This window comes from Rhinoraja longicauda, chromosome 40 (genome assembly GCF_053455715.1).
Source record: "Rhinoraja longicauda isolate Sanriku21f chromosome 40, sRhiLon1.1, whole genome shotgun sequence".
NCBI classification, from domain to species: domain Eukaryota; kingdom Metazoa; phylum Chordata; class Chondrichthyes; order Rajiformes; family Arhynchobatidae; genus Rhinoraja; species Rhinoraja longicauda.
This window is the reverse complement of record NC_135992.1, coordinates 10076185-10104180: the sequence shown is the minus strand read 5'-3', so window position 1 is coordinate 10104180 and position 27996 is coordinate 10076185. Positions and strand designations below refer to the sequence as shown.

The 27996-nt window shown below is 49.0% G+C and overlaps 1 protein-coding gene across 4 annotated transcripts in view; it reads right to left on the bottom strand.

The window, feature by feature from the left end:
• LOC144611317 (uncharacterized) overlaps positions 1–27996 on the bottom strand; it is a 136802-nt gene that overhangs the window by 98273 nt on the left and 10533 nt on the right. For 2 of the 4 annotated variants that reach the window (XR_013549509.1, XM_078430364.1), the window contains exons 2-14: positions 26705–26783; positions 26444–26615; positions 23882–24317; positions 20259–20394; positions 19291–19377; positions 17125–17211; positions 12651–12731; positions 11034–11099; positions 8776–8850; positions 7706–7774; positions 5736–5804; positions 3570–3671; positions 2783–2866 (exon numbers count right to left, since the gene is read on the bottom strand). Coding sequence is in view for 3 of the 4 variants with exons in the window: in XM_078430364.1 (XP_078286490.1) it covers positions 2783–2866; positions 3570–3671; positions 5736–5804; positions 7706–7774; positions 8776–8850; positions 11034–11099; positions 12651–12731; positions 17125–17211; positions 19291–19377; positions 20259–20394; positions 23882–24317; positions 26444–26615; positions 26705–26764 (1524 nt within the window). In the remaining variant the exon portion in view is untranslated. The remainder of the gene's footprint in view (positions 1–2782; positions 2867–3569; positions 3672–5735; positions 5805–7705; positions 7775–8775; positions 8851–11033; positions 11100–12650; positions 12732–17124; positions 17212–19290; positions 19378–20258; positions 20395–23881; positions 24318–26443; positions 26616–26704; positions 26784–27996) is intronic. The other 2 variants (XM_078430365.1, XM_078430366.1) reach the window with 2 other exon arrangements.

Genomic DNA, 27996 nt, shown 5'->3' with positions numbered 1-27996 from the left:
TTTTGTGTCCACCTTCGATTTAAACCAGCATCTGCAGTTTTTTTTCCCCCTCGAGATTTGTGGATGTAGCCCAGTCCAACACAGACATACATAGTCTGACCTTTCTGTCATGGGCCTCCTCCAGTGCCATAGTGAGGCCCACCGGAAATTGGAGGAACAGCACCTCATATTTCGCTTGGGCAGCTTGCAGCCCAGCGGTATGAACATTGACTTCTCCAACTTTAGATAGTTCCTCTGTCCCTCTCTTCCCCTCCCCCTTCCCAGTTCTCCCTCTATCTTCCTGTCTCCACCTATATCCTTCCTTTGTCCCGCCAACCTGACATCAGTCTGAAGAAGGGTCTCGACCCGAAACGTCACCCATTCCTTCTCTCCTGAGATGCTGCCTGACCTGCTGAGTTACTCCAGCATTTTGTGAATAAATACCTTCGATTTGTACCAGCATCTGCAGTTATTTTCTTACAATATCATCCTCCCCATGGCCATCTCCGCTTCACAATGCCTCTGGAAAGCAGCCAACATAATCATAGACTTGTCCCACCCCAGTCATTCCCTCTCCTGTCAGGCAGAAGATACAAAAGCTTACACCACCAGATTCAGGAACAGCTTCTCCCCCTGTTTTCAGACTCTTGAAAAGACCTTTTACAAGTTCCAAAGGTTTATCTTTGCAATAAAGTCAACCAACCCACAAAACTACCATGGAAAAAACATAGGACAATAGGTGCGGGAGTAGGCCATTCGGCCCTTTGAGCTAGCACAGCCATTCAATATGATCATGGCTGATCATCTAAAATCAGTACCTCCTTTTTGTTTTTCCCACATATCCCTTGATTCCGTTAGCCCCAAGAGCTACATCTAACTCTCTCTTCTTGAGAGAGTGATGAGAGGCAATGAAGTAGAGGCAGCCTTCCAGATGGAGGAAGTTACTGTACAGAGTGCTGGAGATACTCAGCAGGTCAGGCAGCATCTCTGGAGAAGATGGATACATGACGTTTTGGGTCGGGACCATACCAAACTCGTTTTGGGTCGGGACCATACCAAACTGGAGGAGCTGCAGACAGTGAGGAAAGTGGTCAAAAGACACAGTGTGACACACAGATCAGCTGCTGAAATGGGCGGAGAAATGGCAGATGAAGTTTAATCCAAACAAGTGTGAGGCGTTGCATTTTGGGAAGTTGAATGCAAGGAGACAGCGTACAGTTAAAGGCAAGACCCTCAACAGCATTGATGTGCCGAGGCATCTTGGATTCCAACTTCATAGCCCAAGTAGAAAGGGTGGTAAAGAAGGCGAACGGTATGCTTGCCTTCGTTGCTCGGGGCATTGAGTACAAGAGTCAGGAAGTCATGATGCAGCTGTGAATGAATAAATGAATAAGTTCATTGGCCAAGTGTGTGCATATACAAGGAATGTGCCTTGGTGCTCCGCTCACAAATGACAACACAAACATACAGTTAACAATTAAGAATAAAGCATAACCACTTCAAAACAATAAGGATACAACATTACGGTCTAAACATGTGGGGTGAAAATAAACCAGAGCAAAAAACAGACTACAGACTTTGGTTATTGAGTAGAGCTACTACTCGTGGAAAAAAAGCTGTTTTTATGTCTGCCTGTGGCTGCTTTGACAGTCCGGAGTCGCCTTCCAGAGGGAAGTGCTTCACAGATTTTGTGGCCAGGGTGAGAGGGGTCAGAGATGATCTTGCCCGCTCGCTTCCTGGCCCTTGCAGTGTACAGTTCGTCAATGGTTTAGTCGCATTTGCAGTATTGCCATAGAGGGAGTACAGAGAAGGTTCGCCAGATTGATTCCTGGGATGGCAGGACTTTCATATGAAGAAAGACTGGATAGACTTGGCTTGTACTCGCTGGAATTTAGAAGATTGAGGGGGGATCTTATAGAAACTTACAAAATTCTTAAGGGGTTGGACAGGCTAGATGCAGGAAGATTGTTCCCGATGTTGGGGAAGTCCAGAACAAGGGGGTCACAGTTTAAGGATAAGGGGGAAGTCTTTTAGGACTGAGATGAGAATTTTTTTTTTCACACAGTGTGGTGAATCTGTGGAATTCTCTGCCACAGAAGGTAGTTGAGGCCAGTTCATCGGCTATATTTAAGAGGGAGTTAGATGTGGCCCTTGTGGCTAAAGGGATCGGGGGTATGGAGAGAAGGCAGGTACAGGATACTGAGTTGGATGATCAGCCATGATCATATTGAATGGCGGTGCAGGCTCGAAGGGCTGAATGGCCTACTCCTGCACCTATGTTTCTATGTCTATGTATTGCATGTGGTTTTGGTGGCCCCATTAGAGGAAAGATACATAGATACATAGAACATGGGTGCAGGAGGAGGCCATTTGGCCCTTCGAGCCAGAACCGCCATTCATTGTGATCATGGCTGATCGTCCACAATCAGTGCTCCGTGCCTGCCTTCTCCCCATATCCCTAGATTCCGCTAGCCCCTAGAGCTCTATCTAACTCTCCTTTAAATTCATCCAGTGAATTGGCCTCCACTGCCCTCTGTGGCAGAGAATTCCACAAATTCACAACTCTCTGGTTGAAAAAGTTTTTTTTCTCACCTCAGTTTTAAATGGCCTCCCCTTTATTCTTAAGACTGTGTGGCCCCTGGTTCTGGACTCCCCCAACATTGGGAACAATTTTTCCTGCATCCAGCTTGTCCAGTCCAGATGTTGAGGCTTTGGAGAGGGTGCGGAGTAGATTTCGCAGTATGCTGCCTTAGATTAGAGGGTTTCAGCTCCAGGGGGGAGGTTGGGTGGATTCGGGCCTTACCTTCACCTGCTTGTCAGCTGTCTGGGAGTAGACATCTTTGTTTGGTGGCGTGGAGTTGCCCCTGGTTGGGAATCCTCTCTCAGCCTGCGCAGGAGATTTGAAACAAAGTCATCTTACAACCCGAGGACTGACCGATCGTTCACAACCTACATCCTCCAGTTTTAGAGACGCAGCGCAAAAACAGGCCCTTCAGCCCACCGTGTCCACGCCAACCAATGATTACCTGCACACTGGTTCTCTCCCACACACGAGGGACAATTTACGGAAGCCAATTAGCCGACAAACCTGGAATGTGGGAGGAAATTGGAGCACCCGGAGAAAACCCAAATGGCCACAGGGAGAATGTGCAAATTCCTATTTTTTGGCATCATATTTGGCACAGACATTGAGGGCTGAAGGGTGTGCTGTGCACCTGTGCTCTACCTTCTACCTTCTAAACCACCGGGTCTTTGCTCACAGTTGACCAAAGATACTAGAGGAGCAAGATGGACCACTCCATCAAAATCGCCTATACTGAAGTGTAGTGCGCAAAGGAGCGTAACATCCGCCATTTTAGTAAGCAAAACCCGCCGCCCGTTCTGCCTCTCGCAGTGTAATCAGTGTTTTGGGGGAACAGTATGTGTGATGATACCATTAAAATGCAGAATGTATCTCATCTATCAATTCACAGATTTTTGTTATTTTTCTTTTTAAATGTTTCTGCACGTTTCTGCCTACTAAAATGGCGCCGTGACGCACTACGGTTTTTAGGGTCGAGTGGCCTATCTTGCTCAGCTAGTGGACACACCTGCTGTAAGCTGGAACTCCTGATCTTGTCGCCTGCCAGGGAAGTCTTGTGATATCCAACGCAAGAGGTAGATTCTTCGATTGAGTTGAGCTTTACAGGCACCTGGATGGTAGACAACGATGGGTGTGAGTTAATGTCTGGCTTCGTACAGGCTCCTGGGTTGCAGAAGAAGCAATTCCTTCAGAGGGAAGACCATCGACTCCAACCGGGCCGCGCCCACCCATCTCCACAGTTGGAGAATCTAGATCCTAGCCTTGGTCCAGATGATCGCACTTGTTTCATGCAATCTGGGAGCTGAGACACCCCCTCGATGCAGGAGCTTGATCGCCCTGACGAGGAAGGCCCGACCTCCGGCTACGGGAGTCAAGATCGTCCCGGCAACGGAAGGTTCGAGGCCCCCGACCGCTGGAGGACAATGAAGGGAAGAGATTGACCTTTTTTTTCCCGCCTTCCATCACAGTGAGGAACGCAGAGGAGTCACTGTGGTGGATGTTCATGTTAAAATATATTTTGTGTGTTCTGTTGTTTTTTATTGATATGACTGTCGGGCAAATGAAATTCCTTGTACGTTGTAAAACATACTTGGCTAATAAAGTATGATTATGATGATGTAAGAAAATAACTGCAGATGCTGGTACAAATCGAAGGTATTTATTTCACAAAATGCTGGAGTAACTCAGCAGGTCAGGCAGCATCTCAGGAGAGAAGGAATGGGTGACGTTTCTGGTCGAGTCTGAAGAAGGGTCTCGACCCGAAATGTCACCCATTCCTTCTCTCCTGAGATGCTGCCTGACCTGCTGAGTTACTCCAGCATTTTGTGAAATGATTATGATGATTATGATCTCCGCGATAGTTCAGCTCCCCCCACAGCAACCTGTGCTTATAGACAGAGGAGCAAGGACCCACAGATGCTGGCTTACATAGGGAGACACAAAGTGCTGGAGGGACCCAGTGGGCCAGGCAGCATATCTGGAGAACATGGACAGGTGACCTTCCAGTGTTCCAGAGAAAACAATCCAAATCTGTCCAACCTCTCCCTGTAGAGGGAGAGTCAGGGGGTATGGGGAGAAGGCAGGAACGGGGTACTGATTGAGAATGATCAGCCATGATCACATTGAATGTTGATGCTGGCTCGAAGGGCCGAATGGCCTCCTCCTGCACCTATTGTCTATTGTAGCTACAAAATGCTTGGAGTAACTTAGCGGGCCAGGCAGCATCTGGGGAGAGAAGGAATGGGTGACGTTTCGGGTCAAGACGTTGAGATACTCCAGCACCTTTTGAGTCCGAGGTTAATTTATTGTCACGTGTACCGAGGTACAGCGAAAAGCTGTTTTTGCGTGCCAACCAGTCTGCGGAAATATTACACATGGTTACAATCAAGCCGTCCACAGTGTCCAGATACAGGATTAAGGGAATAAGGTTAGGTGCAAAATAAAGTCCAGTCGGCCGATTAACGATAGTCTGACTATCACGTAGTCAGCAATTCAGCACCCAGGGTTGCTATATTATAACAATTATACCCTCAACATATTTTAGTTTAGTTTAGAGGTACAACCATCGAGTCCACGCCAGCCAACCAACAATCACCTGTATACTACTTCTATCCGGCACACTCGAGATAATTTACAGATGCCAATTAACCTATAACCCTGCATCCTTTGGAGTGTGGGGGGGCAACTGGAGCACCTGGAGAAAACCCACGCGGTCACAGGGAGAACGTACAAACTCCATACAGGCAGCACCCGGAGTCAGGATCGAACTCGGGTCTTCGGCGCTGTGAGGCAGCAACTCTGCACCACTGTGCCCGCAAAACAATAGGCGACTCCTTGGCGATTTTATAGGCGCCATTTGGAAGGTATTTGGGCGGCACAGGCCTGGTTCGATGCTGACCTCGGGTGCTGTCTGTGTGGAGTTTGCACGTTCTCCCTGTGACTACGTGGCTGTGCTCCAGTTTCCTCTGACATTTCCCAGTTTGCAGGTAAATTTGCATCTGTAAAATCGGAGAGGGTGCAAAAGTGGGATAACATAGAACTAGTGTGAATGGGTGATCGATGGTCAGCCTGCACTCGGTGGGCAATGTTGCATCTCTAATGAAAAGAACAGGGCAGAGCTTTCTCTTATAATAAAAGACAAGTTTAAATCAAGAAAAAAAATCAAGATACCGACCCGATCGCTTCTGGTTAGGTATCCCGTGTATGATTTCTGATCTTCTAATGAGGATGTACCCGAGTCCACCTGAAAGGCAGACAATTGGAAGTTTAAAATATTAAACATCAAAAAATTATAAATTAAAAGTACAAAAAGCTGCAGATGTTAGGAAAAGCGAAATAAAAACAAAATGCTGGAAACACTCAGCAGGTCAGGCAGCATCTGTGGAGAAAACGGGTTAACGTTTCAGATCTGAAACCCCTCGTTTGAACTGGGAAAGTTAGTTTATGGTTGCAGAGAAGGTGGTGAAGGAATTGCAAAGACAATTGAGTCAGAATCTTACAGCATGGAAACAGGCCCTTCGGCCTAACCTGCCCATCAGGGTTGCCAACTGTCCCGTATTAGCTGGGACATCTCGAATTTTGGCCTAAATTGGTTTGTTCCGTATGGGACCGCCCTTGTCCCGTATTAGGCTCGGGAGGCGCTATAGGCCTGGACACTGTAGGCCCGCAGGCCGCTGTAGGCCCGGACAGTGTAGGCTAACGGAGTGTGTTCGGGGAGCGGGGCCGAGTGCGTTCGCCGAACGGAGGTTGCGTAGCAACTCGCCTCCCGGCCTGGGCGGCTACCGTTGGTGGAGCGGGAGAACGTGGCCGCTGGCTGGGTGAGGTCACGTGGGGTGCGGGGAAGTGACGTCACCTTTTGTCCCTTATTTGGGAGTGAGGAAGTTGGCAACACAACTGCCCACACTGGCCAATATGTCCCATCTACACTAGTCCCACCTGCCTGCATTTGGTCCTTCTCCCTCTAAACCTGTCCTATCCATGTACCTGTCTAAATGTTTCTTAAACGGTGCTGTAGTACCTGCAGGTTCTTGAGGTTGGACAGGTTAGAACTTTATTCCTAAGTGTGCAGTGGAGGTGAGATCACCTAAGGTGATCTTATAGAGGTGTCTAAGATCATGGGAGGAATAGGTAGGGCAAACACAGAGGATTTTATCCAGTATAAAGGAATCAAGAACCAGAGGACACAGGTTTAAGGTGGGAGAGGAAAGACTAAATAGGAACCTGAGGGACAACTTTTTCACACAGAGGGTGGTGGGGGTTTCTACAACGAGTTGCCAGAGGATAGACACAAAATGCTGGGGTAACTCTGCGGGTCGGGCAGCATCTCGGCAGAGAAGGAATGGGTGACGTTTCGGGTCGAGACCCTTCGTCAGACTGATGTCTGGGGAGGGGGCGGGACATTACACCCCAGCGGTATGAACTTTGATTTCTCTAACTTCAGATAGTCCTTCTGTCCCTCACTTTCCCCTCTCCCTTCCCAGTTCTCCCACGAGTCTTCCCGTCTCCCACTACATCCTATCTTTGTCCCGCCCCCTCCCCTGACATCAGTCTGAAGAAGGGTCCCGACCCGAAACGTCACCCATTCCTTCTCTCCGGAGATGCCGCCTGACCCGCTGAGTTACTCCAGCATTTTGTGTCTACCTTCAATTTGAACCAGCATCTGCAGTTATTTTCCTACACAACTAAACGGATGTCATTCATTGTGCTTTGCTGTGCACTGTGGGACACAATGTTGGGGGAGTCCAGAACAAGGGGCCACAGTTTGAGAATAAGGGGTAGGCCATTTAGAACGGAGATGAGGAAGAACTTTTTCAGTCAGAGGGTGGTGAAGGTGTGGAATTCTCTGCCTCAGAAGGCAGTGGAGGCCAGTTCGTTGGATGCTTTCAAGAGAGAGCTGGATAGAGCTCTTAAGGATAGCGGAGTGAGGGGGTATGGGGAGAAGGCAGGAACGGGGTACTGATTGATAGTGATCAGCCATGATCGCATTGAATGGCGGTGCTGGCTCGAAGGGCTGAATGGCCTACTCCTGCACCTATTGTCTATTGTCTATTGTCTATAATGTGAACAGTAGACACTGTATAAATGGAAGACATCTTGCCTGCACTGAGACACATTTAAAACAAGTGGGAGGGTGACAGTACTGACCTGATCACTCCTGGAGAAAGCCCGTACAAATGCTGGGTGTGGACTCCTCTCGGGGAAGCTACTTTCCACCTGAATGAAAGACAGTCACAAATTAAAACACAAAGGAATAATTCTGAAGACAGACACAGACAGCTGGAGTAACTCAGCGGGTCAGACAGCGTCTCTGGAGAGAAGGAATGGGTGACGTTTCGGGTCGAGACCCTTCTTCAGACTAATAAAGGAAAAGGGAAACGAGAGAGATATATATATATATATATATATAAATGATGATGTAGAGAGATAAAGAACAATGAATGAAAGATATGCAAAATAGTAACAATGATAACTCTGGGCAGTTCAAACAGTTCTAAGTCAAGGCAAACTCCGGTCTGTGACTCCAGCCATGACATGGTGATGCATAGAAACATAGAAAATAGGTGCAGGAGGAGGCCATTCGGCCCTTCGAGCCAGCACCACCATTTCATCGTGATCGTGGCTGATCACCCACAATCAGTAACCCGTGCCTGCCTTCTCCCCATACCCCTTGATTCCGCTAGCCTCTAGAGCTCAATCTAAATCTCTTTTTAATTCATCCAGTGAATTGGCCTCCACTGCCTTCTGTGGCAGAGAATTCCACAAATTCACAACTCTGGGTGAAAACGTTTTTTCTCATCTCAGTTTTAAAAGGCCTCCCCTTTATTCTTAAACTGCTGCCCCTGGTTCTGAACTCCCCAAACATTGGGAACATTTTTCCTGCATCTAGCTCGTCCAGTCCTTTTATAATTTTATACATTTCTATAAGATCCCCTCTCATCATGGGGGAGGGGGGAGGTGGGCGGGGGGAGGAGAGGGTGCTGCACCAATGCAGGAGAGGTTTGGGCCCAACGGGTCCAATCGGTCAACTAATAATTCTCTAAATCCTTCAGCCTACGGAACATTCCAGCAAAACAGAAAAGCCCAATGCTCGTTCCAACCCCCATCCTGTAATCGTGACTCCTTTGCAAACTCTCCCAGTACTTCCCGGGGATTCTGGGCATTTACGGCCTGCCTCCGACTGGCGACTCTCCGACCTCACTTGATTCGATACGAACCTGGTCTCTTTTGGCGGCAGATCGCAGATATCCCGAGTGGGCACTCTGTTCCTGCGATGGGAATCGGTTATCCATCTGAAGAAATAATCAGTAGTTTTTGTTTATTCCAAAGAGCAACATTCAGCAAGTCCACGCTAGCTAACCGGGGAACTGCTGACTTTCTCCAGTTCTCAAGGCAATTGGATTTTAAAAAACTTTTCCACTAAGACCATCCAATGGAACTTAATTAACCTGAAAATTCCATCACAATCTGAAGAGCAACAGGAACAGAACAAATCTCCTGCAAGCTGATCCAAAGAACGCAGGCCCCAACTAGATGTTGGCTATTAAGTACTGACCTGTTCCTGGAGAAACTGCAAATGCTGCCTAACTTTTGTTCCCGCTGATTTTTCCAGAGATTAAATTCGATTTTAAAGACTTTATAACATTTTTAAAAGGCATTATAACATTTAACACATTATAACATTTGAAGGTATTATAACATTTAACACATTGTAACATTTGAAAGGGATTATAACACGTTATAACATTTAAAAGACATATTATTTCAAAGACAATATAACATTTATACGACATTGTAACACCGAAAACACATAGCATTTTTAAAACACATTACAACATTTAAAAGAGATAACATTTAATAGACTTAAAAGACTTTTAAATAGGGCAGCACAGTGGTAGAACTACTGCCTAACAGCGCCAGAGACCCGGGTTCTATCCTGACTACGGGTGGTGTCTGTACAGAGTTTGTACGTTCTCCCCGTGACCTGCATGGGTTTGCTCTGAGATCTTCAGTTTCCTCCCACACTCCAAAGATGTACAGGTGTTCAAAGTTAATTGGCTTGGTATAAAATGTAAAATTGTCCCTCGTGTGTGTATAGGGTAGTTTTAACGTGCGGGGATCGCTAGTCGGTGCGGACTCGGTGGGCCGAAGGGCCTGTTTCCGCACTGTATCTCTAATCTAAACTTTATAACATTTATAAGACTTGATTACACTTCAAACACTTTATAACATTTATACGATATTATAAGCTATAAAACACATTATAACATTTAAAAGTATAACATTTAAAAGACATTATATCATTTAATAGCCAATTTTAACATTTAAAAGACATTTGGACAGGACTTTAGATTGGGAAAGTTCAGACGTAAATGGGCAGTGCCTTAGAGCACCAGAGACCTGGGTTCAAGTAGAATGAGCAGAACACAAAGTGCTGGAGTAACTCAGCAGGTCAGCCTGCATCTGTGGAGGGAATAGTGAGGTGACCTTCCAGCTTGAAGTAGGGACTCAGGCCAACACATCACCAATCCATTCTCACCCGAGATACTTCCTGACCCGTTGGTTTACTCCAGCGCTTTGTATTCAACTCAAGACTCCAAATTACTTTCAATTTAATTTTTGCAAGAAAGCAAATTTTCAAATTTGGACCATAAGGCGTTTGTTTCTACAGAAGTTAACTGAAAATCAGTTCCACAGAACGATGAATGCAGACGTTTACTAAGATGAATAAAAGGATAGACTCAGCGGGACAGGCAGCATCTCGGGAGAGAAGGAATGGGTGACGTTCCGGGTCGAGACCCTTCTTCACACTGATGTCAGGGGAGGGGGCGGGACAAAGAGAGAATGTAGTGGGAGACAGGAAGACTAGTGGGAGAACTGGGAAGGGGAAGGGGATGGAGAGGGGAAGCAGGAACTATCTGAAGTTATTTTCCCTCTCTATCCCCTCCCCCTTCCCAGTTCTCCCACTAGTCTTCCTGTCTCCGCTGAGTTACACCAGCATTTTGTGTCTGCCTTCGATTCAAACCAGCATCTGTGGGGGTTTTTTTCCTATTATCAGAGGCGGTTTGGTTTAGGTTAGTTGAGTTTAGTTGAGTTGAGATGGAAACAGGCTCTTCGCACCATCTAGTCCATGCCGACCATCGATCAGCCGCACACCAGGTCCGTGTTATCCCACACTCATCAACACTAGTGTCAATTAACGGAGGCCAATTAACCTACAAGCCCGCACGCCTTTGGGATATTGGAGAAAGCTGGACCATCCGGAGGGAACCCAAGCGGTCACAGGGAGAACGTGCAAACTCCACACAGACAGCGCTCGAGGACAGGATTGAACCTGGGTCTCTGGCACTGTGAGGCAGGAGCTCTACCGCTGCGCCACCCTGGGGATTAGCTGAGGGTTAGAAGCACAGTTTTATGGATCAGATTATCCCACGTTGTTTGAAAGCGTTTGTGCGTCCATTCTATCAACACCAACCTTGGTGGCAGACTGCAGATACCCAGTATAAGAACTCAAGTCTTCTTTTGAAAACTGTCTATCTGCCTGGAAAAATAAAAACAAAGACCAGGTTTACACAGTGGACAGGACAGAACTTGCAATATTGCCAAGTGTCTGATCAAACTGAAGCCAGATGGTATCAAAACTTGTTGATCAACCTAGGACAAGCAGGTCAGGAAACCCACACCGTCACAGAGCGAACTGATGATCCTTTTATTTTTAAACTGGTTTTCACACTGATTTCAGTATCCTGGAGATTAACCTTTAATTCCTGGAGACTCAGGGCTATAAATGGCGAGCACACAGGTCCACACCGACTTCTGGAAAATGCGGTGCCTAGGCCAGGTGAGGAGGCCGATCTCCACCTCATCGGCATTTCCATGGCCGATCAGCGGGTTGAATTTGCCCCCTGCGGCTGGGGCTCTGGAACTCTGGCCTGGCTGGAGCCGGCAGATCTGTTCCCTTAGCCGACTTCCGCGGCCGAACGGCGGATCGAATGATCCCCCTGCGACAGGGGCTCTGGACTTGCACTCGCCCTCACCTGGACCACCGCTAACAATGACCCGTTAACTTTATCATCGTTACTTTCTCGCATGTCTTTCATCCATTTGCTCTAAATCTCTCTACATCACCGTCTATGTCTCTCGTTTCCCTTCCCCCTGACGCTCAGTCTGACGAAGGGTTTCGACCCGAAACCTTACCCATTCCTTCCCGCCAGAGATACAGTTCCGTCCGACCCAAAATGCTGGAGTAACACAGCGGGGCATCCAGCGGAGAAGGAATGGGCGATGTTTCGGGTCGAGACCGTTTCCTCAGTCTCTTCTTCTTGCTGAAGAAGGGTCTCGACCCGAAACGTCACCCATCCCTTCACCTGAGGAAGGGTCTCGACCGGAAACGTCACCCATTCCTTCACCTGACGAAGAGGGTCTCGACCGGAAACGTCACCCATTCCTTCTCTCCCGAGATGCTGCCTGACCCGCTGAGTGACCCCAGTTTTTCGTCTATTTGCAGGGGCTCTGGAACTCTGGCCAGGTCGGAGCCAGCAGATTTATTCTGACAGCCGACTTCCATGCCGACTTTGAGGGCCGGTATCTCGGCCCCCCCCCCCAACAAAGGTCGTGACCTCTGTTGGTCCGACAAAATAGATAATATGACAAGGGTCTGGAACCAAGGGTGATGGACCTGCACTACACAGGCTACTGCATCTCTTACCAAGTCCATCGGACTATCTCCTTGTGTTTCTCAACACATTGTTCCCAATGTTGGGGGAGTCCAGAACAAGGGGCCACAGTTTAAGAATAAGGGGTAGGCCATTTACAACTGAGATGAGGAAAAACTTTTTCAGTCAGAGCTGTGAATCTGTGGAATTCTCTGCCTCAGAAGGCAGTGGAGTCCAATTCTCTGAATGCATTCAAGAGAGAGCTAGATAGAGCTCTTAAGGATAGCGGAGTCACGGGGTATGGGGAGAAGGCAGGAACGGACGGGGTACTGATTGAGAATGATCAGCCATGATCACATTGAATGGCGGTGCTGGCACGAAGGGCCGAATGGCCTCCTCCTGCACCTATTGTCTATTTATTGTCTATTAAAACAAACCTTGTTAGTTTCTGAAGCAACACGAGTGCATTTAGTGCACATCTTCACTTCATCTTTGTGCGAGTAAGTCTTTGAATCCACCTAAAGAAAAAAAATAAATAATAAAGTACGGTTGTAAACATCAGCACGAGGTTTGGGGAGAATATCCCATGTGTTAGATCCACTGGCTCAACATTCTGGAGAGCGATAAACTGTAAAGAGACGACATACGTCGGAAGGTTGGTGGTTCACAGGTGTTGGTTTACACTGAAGATGGACAGAAAATGCTGGAGTAACTCAGCGGGACAGGCAGCATCTCTGGAGAGAAGGGATGGGCGACGTTCTGGGTCGACACCCCTCTCCAGAAGGGTCTCGACCCGAAACGTCACACAGCCATCTCTCCAGAGTTGCCGCCGGTCCCGCTGAGTTACTCCAGCATTTTGTGTCCATCTTCGATCTAAACTGCGAAGAGAATTCGTTTGAATTCTAAATGATAAGTCTCATTCCTTTCACAACCTTCTGAGGCAGAGAATTCCACAAATTCACAACTCTCTGAGTGAAAAACAAATTCCTCATCTCTGTTCTAAATGGCCTACCCCTTTTTCTTAAACTGTGGCTCCTGGTTCTGGACTCCTCCCCCAACATTGGGAACATTTTTCCTGCCTCTAGCGTGTCCAATCCCTTAATAATCTTATATGTTTCAATAAGATCCCCTCTCATTCTTCTAAATTCCAGTGTATACAAGCCCAGTCGCTCCAGTCTTTCAACATACAACAGTCCCGCCATTCCGGGAATTAACCTAGTGAACCTACGCTGCACTTCCTCAATAGCAAGAATATCCTTCCTCAAATTTGGAAACCAAAACTGCACACAGTACTGCAGGTGCGGTCTCACTAGGTGCCTGTATAACTGCAGAAGGACCTCTTTGCTTCTGTACTCAACTGCTCTTGTCATGAAGGCCAACATGCCATTGGTTTTCTTCACTGCCTGATGATCCCTGTTGATCCTCCTGTTAGAGGAGGCACCAGGATCCACGGCAGCCAATTTTCACACAGCGTGTTCCCACTAACGACAGTTACAGATATAGAGAACATAGAACAGTACAGCACACAATGTCTGTACGGAACATAATGCCTCATGAAACTGATCTCATCTGCCTGCACATGATCCATATCTCTCTGTTCCCTGCCCCTCGACGGGCCTACCTAAAAACCTCTTAAAACACCTTTATCGTATCTGCCTCCTCCACCACCACACCTGGCAATGTGTCCCAGGCTACTCAACACTCTGTGTGTAAAAAAACTGCCCCGCACGTCTACATTAAATTTACCTCCTCTCACCTTATAGCTTTGGCCCTCTAGTGTTGAGCATTTGCACCCTGGGAAAAATGTACTGGCTATCTATTCTACCTGAACATGGAGTCTGAAGAGCAGTCTTGACCCAAAATGTCACCTGTTCCTTTTCTCCAGAGATGCTGCCTGACCCGCTGAGTTACCCCACCATTTTGTCTATACCCCATCTTTGACCCTAATAAATTAATATTATTCGATCAAGTCTCCCCTCAATGTCCAACGACCTATAGAAAACAATCCAAGTCTATCCAACCTCTCCCTGGAGCCAATACCCTTAATCCTGATAGCATTCTGGTAAACCTCTTCTGCACCCTCTCCAAAGCTTCCACACCTTTCCAGAACTGCACGCAATACTCCAAATGCGGCCTAACTAAAGTTGGGCTGGAGCAGCATTTAATAAATAGTGTGGAATGCCGATGTGGCTCAGACACAGCCCGGTGATGAAACAACCTAGACATCGGAAATTTGTACGTAGGTTAGGTTTTGCACAAGGATGTGGTTGGTGCACAGCGCTCCCCACGATTTAATTAACTTCCAATGTTGATTTTAGCAAAACTACGTAACGCGTACATTTTGCTAAAACCAACATTGGAAGTTAATTAAATTATGGGGAGAGATTATATAAACAAGGTGAACACAAAATGCTGGAGTAACTCAGCGGGTCAGGGAGCACCTCTGGAGAGAAGGAACGGGTGACGTTTCGGGCCGAGACCCTTCTTCGGACTGATGTCAGGGGAGGGGGCGGGACAAAGATAGAATGCAGTCGGAGACAGTAAAGACTAGTGGGAGAACTGGGAAGGGGGAGGGGATAGAGAGGGAAAGCAAGGGCGATCTGAAGTTAGAATTCTTCTGGAATTCTTATCTGGAATTCTCTGCCTCGGAAAGCAGTGGAGGCCAATGCTCTGGATGCTTTCAAGGGAGAGCTAGATAGAGCTCTTAAAGATAGCGGAGTCAAGGGATATGGGGAGAAGGCAGGAACGGGGTAATGATTGTGAATGACCAGCCATGATCACATTGAATGGCAGTGCTGGCTTGAAGGGTCGAATGGCCTACTCCAGCACCTATTGTCTATTATCTATTAGAGAAGTCAATGTTCATACCGTTGGGGTGTAAACTACCCAAACGAAATAGGAGGTGCTGTTCCTCCAATTTGCACTGGGTCTCACTCTGACAATGGAGGAGGCCCAGGACAGAAAGGTCAGATTGGGAGTGGGAGGGGGAGTTGAAGTGCTGAGCCACCAGGAGATCAAGTAGGTTAAGATGGACTGAGCGGAGGTCAGTTACATAAACAAGGGTTCAATTTCTGTAGCACAAAGGGGGCCTAACTGTAATTTTCCACATTGAAAGTTGACGATTTTTTAATGAATCTAGGGCAAGAGGTTTAATCAAAAGAAACACGAATGGTGGCAAAGTCTATCATCCTTTAGAAGCTTTTTCTATAAATATTAATAAAAAATGTAGTTAAGATTCTGGCCTATCCTTTTCTCTTCAACCAGATAAATCAATTAATAATCACGTTTATTGAAAAAACACTTAAAGTGTGCATTTAGAAAATTGACAATGAGGACAGACAAAATCCTCTTGATCGCATCTAAAATACTCGAGGGACTGCACTCATTTTCTGTGCTCTATAGGGAAGATAGCTGAGTAACGAGGCCTAGGATTTCAACCTATTTTTTAAGAATAAACATTGGTTTGACTGGTGGGCCACAGTAATTGTGTTGTTTGTTTTTTAACATTACGCCAATTTTTTTAAAGATGTTTCAACTATGAAAATTGCCCTCGGCTGCCAGAAAGAGAAATGTTTCTGAGAAACGTCAGCCTTTCAGCAAGGCTGCTGCAAGTGAGGCTGAACCTTTTAGTTTAGTTTAGAGATAAAGCACGGAAACAGGCCCTTCGGCCCACTGAGTCCGTGCCGACCAGCGATCACTTGAACACTAGTTCTATCCTACACACGAGGGACAATAAACATGTCCCCAATGTTGGGGGAGTCCAGATCCAGGGACCACAGTTTAAGAATAAGGGGTAGACCATTTAGAACGGAGATGAGGAAAAACGTTTTCACTCAGAGTTGTAAATCTGTGGAATTCTCTGCCTCAGAAGGCAGTGGAGGCCAATTCTCTGGACGCTTTCAAGAGAGAGCTAGATAGAGCTCTTAATAATTGCAGAGTCAGGGGGTATGGGGGGAGGGCAGGAACGGGGTACTGATTGTGAATGATCAGCCATGATCACATTGAATGGCGGTGCTGGCTCGAAGGGCCCAATGGCCTATTCCTGCATTTCTGCGGCACGGTGGCGCAGCGGTAGAGTTGCTGCCTTACAGCGAATGCAACGCCGGAGACTCAGGTTCGATCCTGACTACGGGCGCCGTCTGTACGGAGTTTGTACGTTCTCCCCGTGACCTGCGTGGGTTTTCTCCGAGATCTTCAGTTTCCTCCCACACTCCAAAGACGTACAGGTTTGTAGGTTAATTGGCTGGGTAAATGTAACAATTGTCCCTCGTGGGTGTTAGTGTGCGGGGATCGCTGGGCGGCGCGGACCCGGTGGGCCGAAGGGCCTGTTTCTGCGCTGTATCTCTAAATCCCTCTAAAATCTAAAATCTATTGTCCATTGTCTAATTTACAGAGGCCAATTAACCTACAAAGCTGCACGTCGTTGGAATGTGGGAGGAAACCGGAGCACGCAGAGAAAACCCACGCAGTCACAAACTCCGTACAGACAGCACCCGTAGTCAGGATCGAACCCGGGTCTCTGGCGCTCTGAGGCAGCAACTCTACCCCCTGCGCCACCGTGTCAACCCTATAAACTGCAGAGGAGATCGTCAGTTCCCAAGTCGCCAATGGGAGAAGGAGGATGGCAACAAGAGAGGCTCAAGTTAGGGGCGCAGCTGAGAGGCTCAAGTTAGGGGCGCTGCCTCACAGCGCCAGAGAACTGGGCTCGATCCTGACCACGGATGCTGTCTGCGTGGAAGTTTGCACGTACTCCCCCTGTGACCAGGCAGGAGGACTCGGTGGGCTGAAGAGCCTGTCTTCGTGCTGTGTCCATCAACCAATAGTAAATGTACACACCATGATTAGCAGCACAACAACCTGATCAGTACCGAGTACAGCCCCAAGTGAACAGCAATCACAAACATTCATTACCTTGTCGTGTTGCGGAGTTAGGTATCGGTGTTTGTCTTTGCTGGTCACCGAGAATGAGGAGGCCTGTTTGGTGAGGCCTCGATCAGGCTGCAAGTAAAACGTTAATCCTTCAAATTTTAGTCATCAATGGCAAATTTTAGTCATCAATGTTATGATCCTTCCCATCCTTTTTTCAATTGCCTCCTGCACACAGTGCCTGATTCTTAGTTTTGTTTAGTTTAGAGATACAGCGTGGAAACAGGCCCTTCGGCCCACCGAGTCCACGCCGACCCTCGATCACCCATTCGCACTAGCTCTATGTTATCACAGTTCTGCATCCACACCCGACACACTGGGGCGATTCACAGAGGACAATTACGCTACGTTTTCTCATTTTATTTTAACTATTCCTGATGGGAGTCACCCCCAACTTTTCTCCTGCCCTTTTTTTAACCCCACACAGTGTCTTTTGGAAGGACAATAGACAATAGACAATAGACAATAGGTGCAGGAGTAGGCCATTCAGCCCTTCGAGCCAGCACCGCCATTCAATGGCTGATCACTCTCAATCAGTACCCCGTTCCTGCCTTCTCCCCATACCCCCTCACTCCGCTATCCTTAAGAGCTCCATCCAGCTCTGTCTTGAAAGCATCCAACGAACTGGCCTCCACTGCCTTCTGAGGCAGAGAATTCCACACCTTCACCACTCTCTGACTGAAAAAGTTCTTCCTCATCTCTGTTCTAAATGGCCTACCCCTTATTCTTAAACTGTGGCCCCTTGTTCTGGACTCCCCCAACATTGGGAACATGTTTCCTGCCTCTAATCTGTCCAATCCCCTAATTATCTTATATGTTTCAATAAGATCCCCCCTCATCCTTCTAAATTCCAGTGTATACAAGTCTAATTGCTCCAGCCTTTCAACATACGACAGTCCCGCCATTCCGGGAATTAACCTAGTGAACCTACGCTGCATGCCCTCAATAGCAAGAATATCCTTCCTCAAATTTGGAGACCAAAACTGCACACAGTACTCCAGGTGCGGTCTCACCAGGGCCCGGTACAACTGTAGAAAGACCTCTTTGCTCCTATACTCAACTCCTCTTGTTATGAAGGCCAACATTCCATTGGCTTTTCAACTTTTCAACTCCTGCCTAAATTGGGATGAATGCAGATGAGTCACCCGTCAGATGCCTTAAAATGGTGGATAAGAGAATGCGCGAGGTTGCTGTGTACATTGGCAACCCAGGGTTACTATTATTACTACAAATAGACGGAGTCAGAGGTAGGAATATTGTAATCTTGCTTCAATTTTTGACTTGACCGGGTTTAGTTTAGAGATAAAATTCTAACCAACGTTCAGTTTAGTTTGGAGGTACGGCATGGAAACAGGCCCTTCGGCCCACCGAGTCCACACTGCCCATCCATCACCTGTTCACGCTAGTTCAATGTTCTCCCACTTTCTCATCCACCCCCTAGGGGCGATTTGCAGAGGACCACTGGAACAGTGTATACACTGGAATTTAGATGGATGAGAGGAGATCTTATCGAAATGTATAAGATTATTAAGGGGTTGGACACGTTAGAGGCAGGAAACATGTTCCCAATGTTGGGGGAGTCCAGAACAAGGGGCCACAGTTTAAGAATAAGGGGTAGGCCATTTAGAACTGAGATGAGGAAAAACTTTTTCAGCCAGAGAGTTGTGAATCTGTGGAATTCTCTGCCTCAGAAGGCAGTGGAGGCCAATTCTCGGAATGCATTCAAGAGAGAGCTAGATAGAGCTCTTAAGGATAGCAGAGTCAGGGGGTATGGGGAGAAGGCAGGAACGGGGTACTGATTGAGAATGATCAGCCATGATCACACTGAATGGCGGTGCTGACTCGAAGGGCCGAATGGCCTCCTCCTGCACCTATTGTCTATTGTCTATTGACAATTAACCTGCAAACTTGCACGTCTTTTGGGATGGGGGGAAACCGGAGCATCCGGGCGGTGGAAACCCAGGCGGTCACTGGGAGAGCGTGCAAACTCCGCACAGAGAGGGTGTCAGGATCTCTGGTGCTGTGAGGCAGCAGGTCTACCTGCCGTGCCGCCGTGCCGCTGAGCAGATGAGTTCATTGTCCAGGCACGAGTCCACAGCCGCAGCACACCTACGCCACGCATTGCAATGTAGAAACGTGACACGAACTCACCCTGTCGTACTGCGCACTTGAGGGAGGATCTCGCATTTTACTCTTCGCCAGGCTGGAGAAAGACTGCTGAGGGATTTCTTGTTCAGTCTAGGAGGGAATATCATAAGGTCGCATGTGATAGGAGCAGAATTAGGCCATTCAGCCCGTCAAGTCTAATCTGCCATTCAATCACGGCTAATCTATCTCTCCCTCCTAACCCCATTCTCCTCCTCCCCACAGCCCCTGACACCCGTACTAATTAAGAATCTATCAACAGTATCTCTGCCTTAAAAATATCCATTGACTTGGCCTTTACACCCTTCTGTGGCAAAGAATTCCACAGATTCACCACCCTCTATCTGTTAGAAATTCCTCCTCATCTCCTTCCAAAATGAACATCCTTTAATTCTGAGGCTGTGACCTCTGGTCCTAGACTCTCCCACTAGTGGAAACATCCTCTCCACATCCACTCTGTCCAGGCCTTTCACTATTGGGTAAGTTTCAATGAATGAATTCAAGTTGAATCATCAATGAGTCTGTCTTTCATTCTTTTCCCTAAAACCATCCTACCACTAATCCAACAAACCGGGTGTTCATGCAGGCTGAAACACGAACTGTGACAAGGTTGGCAACTATCTCACTTCCAAGTAAGGGACAAAGTGACGTCACTGCCCCGCGCCCCATGTGACCTCACCCAGCCAGCGGCCATGTGCTCCCGCTCCACCAAGGGCGGCCGCGAGGAAGGTTGCTAGGCGACCTCTGTTATGCAGCACCCGGGCCTCCGGGCCTACACTGTCTGGGCCTACAGCGTCCGGGCCACACTGTCCGGGCCTACAGCGTCCGGGCCTACAGCGTCCGGGCCCACAGCACCCCCCCCCCCGGGCCTAATACGGGATAAGAGCAGTCCCGTACAGGACAAACCAATTTAACCCAAAATACGGGATGTCCCAGCTAATATGGGACAGTTGGCAACCCTAACTACGACTAACCTCCTTCTGCTGGAATTTCCTGGGGCAGACCTTACTCGTTCTCGATTCTTCGTCAAGCCGATGGGAGGCGGTCGCTTCTCTCCCGGAGCCCCCTGCCGTGCCGGGGCCAAACTCACGGTACGTCTCGGCGACAGGCCTGTTGCAAGACAGTCGACGAGACCTCACTCAGTGACACTGGGCATCAGACCCTGCTCTGGGGGTTTCATTACCACTTGCATAATAAAGCATAGACTCAAACAACAGTGAGGGAGACCACTCGGCCCGCCAAATCTCCCCTGCTAGTCCCACTCCCACGCCCCTTTTACCTCACGGAGTCAGAGTGCAGAAACGGACCCTTCAGCCGCTGAATCTCCCCACCCACCAAACACCAATTTTACTCCCCCCAAATATTCAGTCTGAAGAAGGGTCTCGACCCGAAACGTCACCCATTCCTTCTCTCCCGAGATGCTGCCTGACCCCGCTGAGTTACTCCAGCATGACGTGTCTACCTATTTTCAATGGTCGGCGTGGACTTGGTGGGCCGAAGGTCCTGTTTCCACACCGCATCTCGAAACTAAACTAAATTAATTTTCCGTATCTGCATCTGCAGTTTTTTTTCCCTAAACTAATCTTCCACCATCTTTCGAAAAAAGGCATTGAAAAATATCCTTAAGATGATGGACCTGAAACGTTAACCCACACATGCCCCCTGGAGGTTGCCCGGCATGTTACGATTATTATTTCAGATTGCCAGCATCCATGGTATTTTATTTTCTTCCTCCCAATGGGAATAATTCTCCCAGATGAGAGAACGGAAGCTGCAAACTTTATCAGGTGGGAATATTCTGGAATGAGAACTGAACCATCCTATCACCAACTAGAGAGCGGTCCTGAGCTTTTATCTACCTCATTGGAGACCCTCAGACCATTTTTAATTGGACTTTATCTTGCCCTAAACGTTATTCCCTTTATCATCCATCAGCACACTGTGGAGGGCCCGATTGTAATCATGTACAGTCTTTCCGCTGACTGGTTAGCGCGCAACAAAAGCTTTTCACTGTACCTCAGCACACGTGACAATAATCTAAACTAAACATGAAGTCCATAAGCATCTCAGTGAGCAGCAAGAGAATCATAAATTAACGGCAGTTCCAAGAAAAATCATAGGTTAATCACATTCTCCAACCCCCATGCATAGTTTCAGGGATTATCCAACTCAACCTTTCTTTTTACGAATCTTTAATATCCTTGGGAAACTATGGCACTTCATCCCTGGTGCTGAGAGAGTTCCGTCTAGTGTTTCCAGCGCGGAAACAGGCCATTCGGCCCACCAAGTCCGCACCGACCAGCGATCCCCAAGCATTAACACTATCCTACATGCCCCGGGGACAATTTCTACTTGTACCAAGGCAATCGACCTACAAACCTGTACGTCTTTGGAGTGTGGGAGGAAACCGAAGAACTTTGAGAAAGCCCATGCGGGTCACGGGGAGAACGTACAAACTCCGTACAGGCCGCACATGTGGTCGGGATCGAACCAGGGTGCATATTACGTGGATTTCCTCCAAATTCTTTGGTTTCCTCCCACATCCCTAAGACCTAAAGGTTGGTAGGTTAGACACAAAGTGCTGGAGTAACTAAGTGGGTCAGGCAACATCTCCGGAGAAAAGAGATACGTGATGTTTCAGGTCAGAACCCTTCTACATGCGCGACCCGAAACGAAACCCATCTCTTTTCTCCAGAGATGCTGCCTGACCCGTTCAGTTACTCCAGCATTTTGTGTTTATTTTCAGCATAAACCAGCAATCTGCAGTTCCTTCCTGCTCAAGCTGGGAGGTTAATTGGCATCAACTCATAAATGATAGGAACAGAATTAGGCCATTCGGCCCATCAACTCTACTCTGCCATTCAATCATGGCGGATATATTTTCCTCCTAACCTCATTCCCCTGCCTTCTCCCCCTAACTCCTGACATCTGTACTAATCAAGAATCTATCTATCTCTGCCTTAAAAATATCCATTGAATTGGCCTCCACAGCCGTTTGTGGCAATGAATTCCACAGATTCACCACCCTCTGACTAAAGAAATTCATCCTCATCTCCTTCCTAAAGGAACGTCCTTTAATTCTGAAGCTATGACCTCTGGTCCTAGACTCTCCCACTAGTGGAAACAACCTCTCTACATCCATTCTATCCAAGCCTTTCACCATTCGATATTTTCCACAGGTTTCAAGATAAAATTAAAAACCTGCTTTCAAATTTAAATGCAGAAGAGAAACTCCTGTTAGTGGAGGCGTTCTGCTCCAGTTCATTCTAGGTCATGGTGATCTTTCCCTCTACAACAGTCCCTACAACATCTAATCTCTTTGCGATTAAACACATAGCTCCAGCCTGTGGTACTAAACTTCAGCTGTTTGCTTGGGTGGGAATAAATCCCGCTTATTAGTGGGAGACGGTGAGGGAACGGTGATGTTTTATCGGGGACAGTTTGGAAAAACGTCTCCCCTCTCCCATCAGGCTAAAGGTCCAGAAGTGAAAACACACACCTTCTGATTCTGGGGCAGATGTCATCAGGCAACTGAACCATCCTACCACAACCAGAGAGCAGTCCTGAACTACTGTCTACCTCTTTGGTGACCCTCGGACTATCCTTGATCGGACTCTGCTGGCTTTACCTTGCACCACACGTTATTCTATTATCATGTATCTACACACTGTAAATGGCTTGATTGTAATCATGTATTGTCTTTCTGCTGACTGGTGAGCACGCAACAAAAGCTTTTCACTAAACCTCGGTACACGTGACAATAAACTAGACTGAAACTGAACTGCTGAGATAGACACAAAAAGCTGGAGGAACTCAGCGGGACAGGCAGCATCTCCGGAGAGAAGGAATGGGTGACGTTTCGGGTCGAGACCCTTCTTCAGTCTCGACCCAAAACGTCACCCATTCCTTCTCTCCGGAGATGCTGCCTGTCCCGCTGAGTTACCCCAGCTTTTTGTGTCTATCTTCAGTTTGTACCAGCATCTGCAGTTCCTTCCTACACGGAACTGCTTAGGCTACTTATGTTTATAGAATATCTTGATTTATAAACAGAGTATAAATACAAGAAAGGTGCATCAGACTTTCATCTTGTCCGAAGGGCCAGAACGTCACATCCGATGGTGGACACTTGAGGAATACTGAGAGAGAGAGAGAGAGAGAGAGAGTGCAGAGGAGATTTGCCGGAAGGGTAGTTGGGCAAGGTAGAGGAATTAGAGAATCTTGTATTATTCCCCACTAAAGGGACTTTGGTTGAGCCGAACAAAATCGTGAACGGATTTGATGGAATAACGAGGATAAACTATCAGGAGAAAAAAGTCTGAAGAAGGGTCTCGACCCAAAACGTCACCCATTCCTTCTCTCCTGAGATGCTGCCTGACCCGCTGAGTTACTCCAGCACTCTGTGAAACGTCATCTATCCATGTTCTCCACAGATGCTGCCTGACCCGCTGAGTTACTCCAGCATTTTGTGAATAAACTATCAGGAGAACAGTCACCAACGGAAATGACTTTCCAAAGTTGTTGAGTTGAGTTACTCCAGCCCCGTGTGTCCCAACCAGTGAGAGGAGTTGGCCCGGATGGACATGGTGATGATTCTAACCTGCGTTCCTGCCCAAACAAGCGCTCGACCTCCTCCCGGCCAGGGCTGCGTGTGCGTGCTCGCGGCGCCAGCGGTTTGCAGTCCTGCTCCAGCGTCTCGCGGCTGCCGATCCTCTTGGTGTTGGGGATGTCCGCCAGCGAGCTGTAGTCGCGGCGGTAGGCCCTGTGGTCCGCGCTGCCGGCGCTGGCGGCCGTGCCCCAGCTGGTCTCCGACTCGAAGGAGCTCTGCGAGGAGGTGAGGCGGCCCAGGTGGAGCAGCCCGGACGCCGGGGCGGGCGAGGAGCTAGGCTCCGCGCCCCGGCCCTCTGCCGCCCGCTGCCCGCCCGCCGGGCACAGGTTGTGGACGGAGTCCGACTTGGCGCGCTCCAGCGAGAAGTAGCCACTCTCCACCCGGGGCTTGCGGCCAATGGCCCTCTCCCCACTCACCACGTCCACGCCTGCCGGGGACAGACGCACGATCAGCTCTGCCCTCTGACACAACCCCCCACCCTTCCACCCCCCCACCCTTCCACCCCCCCACCCTTCCACCCCCCCACCCTTCCACCCCCCCACCCTTCCACCCCCCCAACCCTCCATCCCTCATCCCACCCTTCCACCCCCCACCATTCCACCCCCCCACCCTTCCACCCTTCCACCCCCCCACCTTCACCCCGAGATCCAACTCCCACCCTTCCTCCCTTCCACCCCCCCACCCCCCCACCCTTCCACCCCCCCAACCCTCCATCCCTCATCCCACCCTTCCACCCCCACCATTCCACCCCCCCACCCTTCCACCCCCCCCACCTTCACCCCGAGATCCAACTCCCACCCTTCCTCCCTTCCAACCCCCCACCCTTCCCCCCCCCACCTTCACCCTCTGAGATCCACCCCCCCACCCCCCCACCCTTCCACCCCACCCTTCCACCCCTCCACCCTTCCACCCCACCCTTCCACCCCTCCACCCCCTCCACCCTTCCACCCCCCCCACCCTTCCAACCCCCCCACCCTTCCACCCCCCCACCCTTCCACCCCCCCACCCTTCCACCCCCCCCACCCTTCCACCCCCCCCACCCTTCCACCCCCCCCACCTTCACCCTCTGAGATCCAACCCCCTCCCCACCCTCTCCCCTGCACCTGACTCACATCCCTCCACTCCCTGCATATCCAGCCACCGATCTAAAAGCCACTTCAATCCCACCAGCGCATTTGTCTCCCCCACCATCCCTGGCAACGTATTCCAACGTATTCCACCCACCATCTTCTGTGTAAAAAAAAACTCGCCCCACATATTTACTTTCAACTATACCCCCTCTCACCTTAAACTTTACACCTTCTGCCCTCTAGCCCTCCTGACATTTCCACACCGGGAAAAAGGTTCTGACTGTCTACCCGATCATAATGGCCTCTCATCATTGTACATAGAACCATAGAAAATAGGTGCAGGAGGAGGCCATTTAGCCCTTCGAGCCAGCACCGCCATTCATTGTGATCATGGCTGATCATCCACAATCAGTAACCCCTTCTCCCCATATCCCTTGATTCCACTGGCCCCTAGAGCTCCATCTAACTCTCTTTTAAATTCCATCAGATGAAATACTTTATCAGATGTCCTCTCAACCCCTGGTTCTCTAGAGAAAACAAAGCAAGTTTCGTCGTAGAGTCGTACACCATTGAAACAGGCCCTTCGGCCCAACTTGCCCATGCCAACCAAGATGCCCCATCTACTCTAGAAGATGAAGAAGGGTCTCCACCCGAAACGTCACCCATTCGTTCACTCCAGAGATGCTGCCCGTCCCGCTGAGTTACTCCAGCATGGTGGGTATATCTTAGACAATAGACAATAGGTGCAGGAGGAGGCCATTCGGCCCTTCAAGCCAGCACCGCCAGTCAATGTGATCATGGCTGATCATTCTCAATCAGTACCCCGTTCCTGCCTTCTCCCTGACTCCGCTATCCTTAAGAGCTCTATCTAGCTCTCTCTTGAATGCATTCAGAGAATTGGCCTCCACTGCCTTCTGAGGCAGAGAATTCCACAGATTCACAACTCTCTGACTGAAAAAGTTTTTCCTCATCTCCGTTCTAAATGGCCTACCCCTTATTCTTAAACTGTGGCCCCTTGTTCTGGACTCCCCCAACATTGGGAACATGTTTCCTGCCTCTAACGTGTCCAACCCCTTAATAATCTTATACGTTTCGATAAGATCCCCTCTCATCCTTCTAAATTCCAGTGTATACAAGCCCAGCCGCTCCAGTCTTTCAACATATGACAGTCCCACCATTCCGGGAATTAACCTAGTAAACCTACGCTGCACGCCCTCAATAGCAAGAATATCCTTCCTCAAAACTGCACACAGTACTCCAGGTGCGGTCTCACTAGGGCCCTGTACAACTGCAGAAGGACCCCTTTGCTCCTTTGGTGTGTACCAGCACCTGCAGTTCCTTCCTGCCGCACTGCCCCGTCTACACCAGTCCCAATTGCCCGCATTCGGCCCCAAATCCCTCTAAATCTTCCCAGTCGTCCAGCGTCTTCCCTGCGGGAGGCAAGTTTGAGAGACCGAGCTGCTGGGAGTGAGGAAGCCATTACCCCGCGAGCCCACCGAGTTTGTTCTGCTGCGTGACTGGAGCCAGGCGGAGTTGTCGGAGGGCGCGTCCCGGTTCCAGCTCTCCCCCCGCAGTGACGGGGCGCTGGCGCCCGGCGTCCACTCCCCCCTCAGCGAGTGGCCCCTGCTTCCCGCCGCGCTGGGCAACTCCGAGACCTGTGGGGGGGGGGGAAACAGAGACCACCGTTAAAGGCAAGGACGACGACATCCCGTCGGGGTGAGTGAGGGGTCAGAGTGCAGCTTACCCAAGGGGTCGACTCCTCTGCCCACTTCCTGCCAACGTGGCCGGTCACGTGACTGTGCATTCTCGGTCCCGCCTGCCAGCTTCAAAGCAAAAGCCAAAATCAATCACGGATACATGGAAACGCCAGGAGGCCACCCGGCCCCTCTCTTCAACCTGTTGCACCACGCACCTCATTCCTGGCTCAGTTTTCCTGCACAACAGTGACACCGCCATCTTTTTTTACTTTCTACAGACTTTAGACTTCAGGGTGTCAGGGGAGAAGGCAGGAGAATGGGGTTAGGAGGGAGAGAGAGATAGATCAGCCATGATCGAATGGCAGAGTAGACTTACATAGAAACGTAGAAGATAGGTGCAGGAGGAGGCCATTCGGCCCTTCCAGCCAGCACCACCATTCATTGTGATCATGGCTGATCATCTACAATCAGTAACCTGTGCCCAACTGCTCCCCATATCCCTTGATTCCACTAGCCCCTAGAGCTCTATTTAACTCTCTCTTAAATTCATCTTGATGACTTGATGGGCCGAATGGCCTAATTCTGCTCCTATCACTTATAACCGTATAACCTTCTGACTTTAGATATACAGTGCAGAAACAGACCCATTGGCCCACTAAGGCCGTGCCGACCAGCAATCCCCACACACTAGCACTATCCTACACACCAGGGACAAATTACAATTTCACAGAGGCCAATGAACCTGTCCAGAGATTCCCAAATATCTTTCTTCCTTTGAAAGTACGCAACATCGTGACTCGTCTGAAGAAGGGTCTCGACCCAAAACGTCACCCATTCCTTCTCTCCGGAGATGCTGCCTGTCCCGCTGAGTTACTCCAGCTTTTTGCGTCTGTGTTCGTGACTAGAAAATATCTATCTCAAGTCCAAAGTGAACCATCTCACGATTCCTTACGTTGAACACCATTCGGCGCACAAAATCTATCTGCCGCTTTGTCACGTTCTGTCAAGGGTGTCAAGGGTTACGGGGAGAAGGCAGGAGAATGGGGTTGAGGAGGGAGAGATAGATCAGCCATGATTGAATGGCAGAGTTGACTTGATGGGCCGAATGGCCTAATGCTGCTCCGAGAACTTATGAACATGCACTGCTCCAACCAGTGATGGATACAAGGATTCCCTGAATGTCCCTGTGTCCTGCTCCCCCGACCTTTTTACTTCGCACTGCAGGTTTGCCTAGTTTTATCCATCTCCGATGCAGCACAGTGTGGTGCAGCAGGTAGAGTTGCTGCCTCACAGATCCCTTGATCCATCTGCCATCCTGATCTCCGGTGCTGCCTTTGTG